The sequence below is a fragment of the Aedes albopictus genome, chromosome 3, assembly GCF_035046485.1.
Source record: "Aedes albopictus strain Foshan chromosome 3, AalbF5, whole genome shotgun sequence".
NCBI classification, from domain to species: domain Eukaryota; kingdom Metazoa; phylum Arthropoda; class Insecta; order Diptera; family Culicidae; genus Aedes; species Aedes albopictus.
In genome coordinates, this window is record NC_085138.1 from 159,969,671 (window position 1) to 159,979,140 (window position 9,470).

Here is a 9,470-nt window from a genome sequence, read left to right on the forward strand (position 1 = left end):
TCCCTCGTTAACATCTTCGAGAAGTTGCCTCCTTTTTCTGAGGCTGTTATTTCAAACTAGTGTTCTTTGAACACTTCTACTGTTATTACTTGAAGTGTTGCATTCTTTGCTTGATTCTTTGCTTATTTTGGATCTGGTTCGGAAAAATATTCGCTTACAAAAATCACGTGGTCACTCGAGGGGGGGGGGCGCTAGGGGGGGGGGGTGGGGGGTGTGTAATTCAGCCTGAGACCACTCAAGATCACTGTGGGGAAGGGGGAGTCTAAAGTTCAGAAAAAAGTGACCACGTGTGTGAATATTACGTAACTCCCTGGATCAATCCGTTCTCCGCCATCTTAGCAAACTACCGTAGAATCACTTGGCATAATACGGAACCACACGACGACTTGCTCCGCCGAAGCTCCTCTCCTCAATGAGGCAGCTTCACCCTGGATGACGTCATCACGATCAAGGTTCTTACCTTGGTCACGATGCTGGCTGTCACTGATGCTTGCTAGGGGAAGGACACGCAAGGGGAATAACACTAAACTATATACACAGCAGTTAAGCACAAAAAGTGCTCTGCTATCTGAATTTTCAATATTTTCAGTCCTGAGCATCCAAGGTGAAAGTTCTCCATCCAGAGCGTGCACTAAGGCGACGTGAATCATCGTAAAGGATACGGATGTCGCCGGTGTTTGCGGTTTTCTCGCCTTCGTCAGCTAGGGAGTCCGCCCACGCTCTTTTGTCCCGTCTACATGAGCGTTTCACTTCCTTCTCGAGAGCCGAATAGCGCTGACGGCCTATGGCTTTGGCTCCTCGTGTTTCCGTTCGCTTTATCGCGGCTTTGGCGTTCCTGCGCTCCTCTATGATCTGTTATCCACTGCTTTCTGTGCTACGCACCCGGAAGTTCTTCTCGCCGATGGCGATGAAGGCGTTCTTGATGGCGCTCCATTGATCTTCTACGCTTCCACCCTCTGGAATATTCGCAGCACGGTTCGTTAGCTCCTCGACGAAGGACCTTTTCACCGCAGTCTTCCAGTCGGCGTGCGATGAACCGCCCGCTGCGGCGCCCGTGGCGTTACGATTGTTCCGCACTTCAAGCAAGCTCCGTCTCCAATTTCGGTTGATACAGATGTGATTAATTTGATTTTCCGTGACGGCAAACCCATGTGCACTGGTCGATGAGGAAAGAGCGATCCCCCAATCACCTTGTCATTGTAGCCACAAAACTCTGCAAACAGCTCTCCGTATTCGCTCATTTCTCCGAGACCATGGCGTCCCATGACGTGCTCATCTTGAGGATCTTGATATCACCTTTCGGAATCTTGTTCACAATAGCATTCAGTTGACTGTAAAAGTTCTCTTTGTCTTGCAATTCGGCAGCATCGGTAGGCGCATAACATTGGCTCATGGTAAGGTTTCGAACCCGTGTTCTGAATCTGGCTACAATTATCCTCTCATTAAAAGGTTCCCACTTCATTAGGGCAGCGTGGGCGTGAGCGCTGAGCAGGAAACCAACTCCACGGTGGCAAGGAGCGTGTTCACCTCGTAGGCCAGAGTATAGCAGAATTAGACCCGACGTCAATCTGTGTTCTCTAAAGGTCAGCCAACGGACTTCGCTCAGTCCTAGGATCTCAAGCTTCATACGGCGTGCCTCATTTGCTAGTTGTGCCAGTTAACCCTGCTCAGACGCTGGATGCCAGAACAGACGCTGTTTGAGCCGCATCTCCTTGATGAACAGCAGATGCTCGGTACGTATCTCCTCAATCTAGCTGAAATCAGAAGGACAACCCAGACTGCGTGAAGCAGCTCGTAGCGCTGAAGCAGTTGGTCTTTGTAATCCCGTTGATCATGTGATACTTACTGAAAGCGTGTAGGGAGCCCCTGACCTATGGCAAAGTCAATGGAACAGGGGTTATCAACACACTTTTCACAGGGTCGTTTGCAATGCGGTTCTCCCGGACAATCTTCCCGTTAATACTCGGTGGCAAGGCGGAAAATACACAACAAAATGATGGAAACAAGATTTTCTAAATACAAATAGTTACGATACACAGTAGAGGTTAAGTAGGCCATACAAAAAAAAAGTTTTATTAAGGACAAGTTATTTGGAGTACATTGCTCAATATTTCTAGAGCACCGTTTTTTTGAACCGTTGAACGGATTTGGATTAAAATGCATCGAACTGTTGACAACCACTGAACAATAAGCGTGATGCTTTTTCATCCAAATCCGTTCAACGGTTCTAAAATACGGTGCTCTAGAAATTTTGAGCTATGTACTCCAAATACCTTGTCCTTAAAAGGGATCTTTAATTTCAATTTTGGACGATTTTATTTAAATTGGTTTCAGTGTGAGCTCACCGTTGCGGCCGTTCGCTGGACTCGTTGGCATGCATGATGACGTGGGGACTCACCGGGCGATCTGGAGCACTTGTTTCTGCTTCTACTTCTTCTTCTTCTTCAGTTCAGCTTCTCATTTCTTCTTCGGGATGGGTTTCTTCTATTCACTATTCCCACACTTGACAAGGGAATCACATGTCGATAAGGCCTTTGTAACGTGGGCCATTGTTCCGATTCCAGGGAGTGGTACAATCCACGCGCGAAACTTCGAGTAATCAATCAAGCGAGCTGGCACCACTGGTAAGCTGGACGGCCACAGTCTTGACTATTAAAATTGTCACACATGATCACATCTTAGTAGCCTATTCATATTTTATGATGAGTTTAGCTTTGGTTGGAATGCCTGGTGGATGTCAAATTCCAGTTGATTGAAACTCAAACTTTAAAATTTATTGTAAGTTTTTACAATTTTCTCCGAATAACTAATATTCCGAATTCTCAATTTCAAGGTATCGAAATTCCAAATCATCCGCAATGGAGGAACGCCAACGAAACCGATCCAATCAAACACGTCGAGCTGTTCGTACCTCCAGCAACAATCACATCGTTATCGAGGTGTCTGAAGATGGCCACGTCCAGGTCATTCAGTCTCTTCGGTCCGTCACAAGTTCAGAGCAAACCCCACAAGTTACTCGGAACTTTATTCCCGCTCCTCCCCTGCATCCATCGGTTTTTGACGGAACATATCGGCAAGAAGATGACGAGGACACCAACTCGGAGTGGACCGTTTCGTCGGAAAGTGTCCCATCGGAAGAGAGCGACTCGGAGATGGCCCTGGAGGAAGTCGTAAGTACGGCGGTATCCTCGGTTCCGGTGATTGAACCTGGAGCCAGTGGCGAGGGGATAGAAGTGCGGAAGAAATCCATATCGGTGGTGGGTAACGTCCGTGGACAAGCCGTCGGGACTATGATTGATCCGGACAGTACGGTGCTGATGCAGCTGTCCAGGGGAAGTCTGGGTGGTTATAATGAGATTCTAGAATACATGGGCGAGGTAAATGAAATGTTGAACGATCAGACCAGCACGGTGATTTTGAAGTACCCGGGCTTGGAAGATTCGCAGAGATCTAGGGCAGCTCAGATGGGCCACGTAGAAACTGCCAAGAACATGATGGAATTGACGGAGGATGTTCTACGACGTGTTCAAGGATCGTCTAGGGAGTCCATTTTGATCAAGCTTCAGAACACATTGGGAGAGATGCTGTATCAACCGGAAGATACGATCGCGATTCATACGTTTTCCAGGGAAGACACGGGCTGCCCTAAGTCGGAAGCACTTGTAGCGTACTTTAAGAAAGACAACGACGCGGCACTGTTTGTACAAGTTCCCGAGTCGAGCAATGGAGCTTCTAAAAGCCTCTCCGGATGTGAGGATGAGGAGCGGGTAGGTGTAGAACGGTTGAAGAGCTTGCTCCAAGAATCGTTGCACAGTCAGGAGCGGATCCTGAGACAAACGTTGGAAACTGAACCGGAAATAACCATCAGCAGATCAGGGAATAACGTCATTGGGGTTCTAAGTTTCCCAAATTCATCATCGGCCGTGGTGAAGACTAACGTGGACAACTTCTCTGTTGAACAAGATCGGTCGGAAATGGTTCGATCTATGAAAGATCTTCTCCAAAATTTGGTTCAACAATCGTCCGGGAAGCTGTTGGTTCAAATGCATGCGGACAGCGACCGTGAGACTATAGTGGATCAAATCAAAAGCGAGTTGGATCAATCCATCAGAAGCGGCACAGCAGAAAGTGGTGAGTCAGCCATCAGCGTGAAGGAAAGCGACGACAAAGTCATTGGAGTTCTAAACTATTCGGGGGGTTCGATCGTTATTCAAACTTCAAGCAAAAACTGGATTCACGCTCAATCTTGTAGCGACCCGAAAGATCTACTGGCAAGCATTCGACTTTTGATCGAATTGTTCATTATGAGCAGTGAGCTGACCGACGTTGATTTGCAGTCCCTAGCTTCGATCATCGTCCAAGCCTTCCACTGCCCTAGAGTTGAACTGTCCGACGAATATCGCCAAAAGTACGTTCTGGAAAAGATTAAATTTGTCGTTCATCGGCTTATGAACCCCGAAGCAAACGAAGATCCTCTTTTGATAATCAATCAACTTCGAAGTGCCCTAGAGGACATCGCAGATCCTGAGCTTGCAACTTGTCACTCCAAAGAACCGTACTCTACCGATGTCTTGATAAACTACCTAGACGAGCTGATCTGTGAGGAAAACTCCCAGTACACGAACGATCAGATTCTACGAACCTTACGAGGAGCACTTCTTGATATACTCATCCACTATGACACCTCACTGTCCGGCGCTCTCGAAGAACTCCTAGGAGTGCTGAAGAACGTCTCCGCCGAAAACATCGAACTTCATGCACCATCCAGTGTCACTAGTTCCCCGGGTGTGACAGCCATAACCAACGACCCTCTTCTTCTCGAACGTTTCTCCTCGGACCACCCATCACGCGAAATGGTTCAACGAATCCACAACCTTCTAGGAGACGAAGAACCTTCCGAGGGCCGTGAAGTGTCCTACCTGACGACCTTCCATACCCTGTTCCTAACACTTCTCCGAATCATCGGCGGATGGAGCTTCCGGGTAAAATCCTTTCTTGGCAAGGAACCTGAATCGGCTATTTCAGCGGAACCCGAGTCGGAATCAACCCTCGAACCCGAACCGGGGACATCCGTCCAGCGGAAACCCTCCGTATCGTTCCATCTGCTAAAACAACCCGACGAAGCGGACGAGCGGACCCCTTCAGACATATCCCAGCAACTGGAGGACGAACGGCAGAAGTTGAACAGTGCGATCGACGATCTGCGGCAGTTCCTGGAAGAGTCGTTGAACGTTCCGGAGTCGTGGGACCAGCAGCGGAAGGGCTCGCTCATGCAGTTCTCCAGCGGACGAGCGGCCGTGAAGCAACGGATGCTTCATTTGTTTTCGAAACTGCTAGACGAAGCCGGGAAGCTGAAGGTGACGGACAAGTCGCGAGACTCGATCCATCTACGCCTGGACTCGGCATCTGGCGAACTGGAACGGAAGGAGGGAGCTCAGTACGTGGTGCTCAGTGGGAACGTTCGCGATCGCCAGCACAATCTAGGCTTGTTTTTCGAGGCTAGGATGATGGATTTGGAGGGAGCTTCCAAGGTGGAATCGGAGGTGGAATGTGTGACGGAAGTTCGGCGACTGTCGGACGAGTCGGAGCAGCTGGTTACGAGCGAGATGGTTCCGGAGGTTGTGAACTCTTGTATGGCCGATTTTGGAAGTAAGCGTGAGGAAGAAGTTGAGCGGGCAGGTGATCAAGAGGAGTTCCGGCTGCAGGAGACATTGAGTAGGTACTTCGAGCTGATTCAAAGCTACATACAAGAGACGATGGATCCGATGCGGGAGACGCTGGGTGTCATTTTGGAGAAGATCGCTGTGGCAGGGACGGAAAAGATTCGGGAGATACGATCAAGTTTCATTCAAACCAGTGGGAATATGGAGGAGAATTATGTTGTTGAGCTGCAAGATAGTCAGGAGGCTACAGCTGAGGAACAAGCGGAAGGTAAGCCGAATTGATTCAGTTTGTTCCAAGTTGGTTAGAATTATTTCTTTTTCAGAAGTATTACAACAAGCCAAGTCCGTTCAATGTGTTGCTTCCGTGGCCAATCGAAGCGTCCAACAGCTCGAGAGTGTAAGTGTAAGTATTGAACATTTGGATAAAATGAGAATGTCACTGAAATTTTCTGAGTTGTTGCAAGTTGTTCGATTGCAATCACTTGCACACTTTTATCATTTCAGTCTTTTATTCTTTCACTAACTTAATTGCCCTTTACCGGCATTTACTAGATTTTTTGGTAAGTCTGAAATATACAGAAAAAAAACTAGAACGCACGGAATGTTGCTAATTGACAAAGTGAGAAATGAATTGGTGAAAAAATATTGCATTCTGGTGGGATTCGAACCCACAACTTCGTATTCTTAGGACCAGCGCTTTAACCAACTATGCCACATACCAGGTAACGATTCTGCAGAATAGAGATACCTACCACACCATAAAACATTTATTTTCACAATTCCGTCTCTCTCAGATTGAGATTTCGGAAAAATTCACGAAAGTACTGAGGTTTTTTTGGAGTTTCAGGGATTCCGTGAATTGTTTCATGAGTTTAAAAAAGGGTTACATCAGAGAATCAGGGGTGTTATGTAAAGGTATCAGAAGAAGGTTTTAAAGAAGATTCAAAGAGGTTTCAGCGGAGTTTCAAGAAGGAGTTTTATTAATGTTTCGAGAGATTGCATAGGTGTTTCAGGAAACTTCAAGAAGTTGTTAAGAGGGCCATCCATAAACCATGTAGATTTGGGAGGAGGTGGAAGGTGAAGAGTCTAGCCAAGGCCTACGATCCAAACAAATTTTCACAGGATTAAACGTGAGGGGGAAAAGGGGGTCAACGTAGTCTTTAGGAGGTTTCATACGAGAATTATGGAAGTTTTTGAGTGGATTCCCGAGAACGTTTCAGGGAAGATTTTGGATGGTTTAATGCTGTTTAATCTTTATGCATCTTTATAGGACCATCCATCCCGTCTGGACAATATCGAGAGCGCACTACGAGAACTTAAACAGCAAATGGCCGAACTATGCGACCTACTTCGTAACCCCGTTCCTCAACCGGTCCCAATGGGACCCCAATATCTGGATCCAATACCTTCACCACCAACATCTCCCCTACCCAGCGTCCAATCGAGTTCGAGTGATTCGTCAACTTCCTTCGTGAGTGTCGCCCCCACGGCACCTCCTTTGGAAGAGATCGATGGACGTCTGTCTGTGTTGGTGGAAATAGTATCGCTTGAAGAGAAGCGCCGACTGTCGCAAGCGTCGTCCGGGAAAAGTGATGTTCAGGATCAATTCACATCGGCGGTCGAATGTCCCACGGGTGTTGAGTCACGACGGGTGTCCGAAGAAACAACTGATGCCCAAGACCGTTTCGCTTCAGCTGTTGAATGTCCTGAACGAGTGTACGAAGAAAGAACGACACGATCATCAGAACTGGTACCTGCGCCGGACTTTTGTGTGGGGGTTTCAGAGGAAAAGCAATCGCGGGAGAATGTGCCTGAACAACCTCGGTCAAGTGAAGTACCAGTTGAAGAACTGCCGCGCCGATCAACAGCTAGTCAAACAGTAGAGTTTCGCGGCACGCAAACGGATCCTGAAATCTTACCCGAGACTGTTGAAACGGCAGTGCAAGCAGTTGAATCGGAGGAAACTGATGTTCCAGTTGTCCAGGTGCACGAAGAAACCTCAGAGCAACGGGAGTCTATCTTCTCTCAAATACAGAAGAGATTGTCTAGCTTGGTAACAACGACTGATGCTGAGCCGATTGCTGAGGACAGTCAAAAGCGTCGGTCAACTCGGGTTTCAATCGTGGAACCTGTTACCGCGGAGAGCTCTGAAGATGATCAAACAATGGAGTCTTTGGAGCTGGACGATGCAAGAAGAAGCTCCACAGTTGTTTCAACATCTGATACTCCTGAATCTACCATACCCAGCGTGGAGTTGGATCGACCTTCCATTGAATCGAACGGAAGCGATGTTGAACAGGTTGTTCAACCGCAAGATCCTGAACGACGATCAACGTCGGCTTCAATCGTCGACCCAGTGATTTCACTATCGGATTCCGGTGAACAACCTGAACAAGGTTCAAAGCAGTCGCTTAAGAGACGATCAACATTCGTTACGAGTAAAGATTCAAAACAGCTGTCTGAAGAACAATTCAGAAGATCAACAGAAAAGCACCGTCAGAATGAAACTTTGCAAGTGAATGAAATTCCTGTTCGTGACAATCGTAATCCCATGCTTTGCGACGTAGTTCTAAGTTACCAATGCAGACATGCAGACGAACTAGGACGCAGATATACCAGTCCTGTCGAGATCATCTCGTGTCATCCGGTTGGTCCAAATCAACTGATGGTTCACTGGCAGGTGGCGCCACAGTTTGTTGACCAGATCAGTGGTTTTGAGGTAAACATGTTGAATTGTTTCCAATATGCACGTTACTCTACGAATCATGGTTTCTTTCAGATCTACGTTGACGGAGAAGCGAACATGTTCTACTATTCTAACCGCAGGAGGACTAGCTTGCTGGAGGACATCGATACGGAAAGGCAACATAGAATCGTCATCTACTGCAATCCAAAGAGTTGGATTGGTAAAGCAGCGCAATGGGCTCCCGCAGTGTTCTTTTATCACCTGTAATGAAAGTCTTTTCGAAAACATGGTGTTGAACATACGTTTGTTTATGTTTTGTTTACTGTATTCTATCAACTTTATGGAACTTGCACAGTGCGTGAAACTGGTTGAAGGGTCTACTCAGCCTCAGCCGTGCTTCATTGTGAAATCTTTTTGCGGAAATTCTGCTATTCTGCTATTATCAACGCATCCCCTGGGCAAAGGCACAACCTTGTGATCAGCTTGATTGCTGTCAGGTCTCGGGGCTTAAATGCATCTTTACTCTACAGAGAAAGATGCACACTCGTGGTGCCACCAAGAATCGATACTTTCCATGATCAGACAAAGAAGCTCTGGGGTCCTTTTTAGTTGTTTTTGATATATTTTATTTCTATTTGCAGGAAGAAAGTCGATACAAAATTTTCCTCCACTTTGTTATAATTATTAACTAAACTTCTTAGTACTGAAGACACAAGAACAAGAAACACAAGAAACTAACCTAATCTGCTCACTGAAAATCAAGCATCGTTACCATTTTGTATAAAAATGGATTGCCGGTAGTTTTGCTTTGTCTGACACTGTATGTCCAAAATTCTTACTGCATTATTGGTACCATTTTTCAAAGGTAAATTACGTTGACCATATTAACAACACATTCTTTCACAGCTCAATACAAAGTTAATCTCCCACCTTTCCTAATCCTTGAGGTTGCAATGCCTACTCCTAAATTCCACAGATTCAATGTTAGGAAGAAGTTTTTGATACCAACGCAGCTTGACATGACAAAAACTGATCACTTATTTAGTAAGATGGACAACTTAATTTATAACGACAAAGTAGATATCTTTACAAAGCCAACGTGTGATCAATACTCAATTCTT

At 46.5% G+C, this 9,470-nt stretch overlaps 1 protein-coding gene across 1 annotated transcript; it reads left to right on the forward strand.

Moving 5' to 3' along the window:
- The first annotated feature begins 2,732 nt into the window (after positions 1-2,732).
- Positions 2,733-8,616, forward strand: LOC115269459 (uncharacterized). Its single transcript, XM_062858538.1, has 4 exons — positions 2,733-5,931; positions 5,987-6,066; positions 6,934-8,382; positions 8,443-8,616. The coding sequence occupies exons 1-4, from the start codon at positions 2,859-2,861 to the stop codon at positions 8,614-8,616; spliced, it is 4,776 nt and encodes a 1,591-aa protein (XP_062714522.1). The 5' UTR covers positions 2,733-2,858.
- The last annotated feature ends 854 nt before the right edge of the window (positions 8,617-9,470 follow it).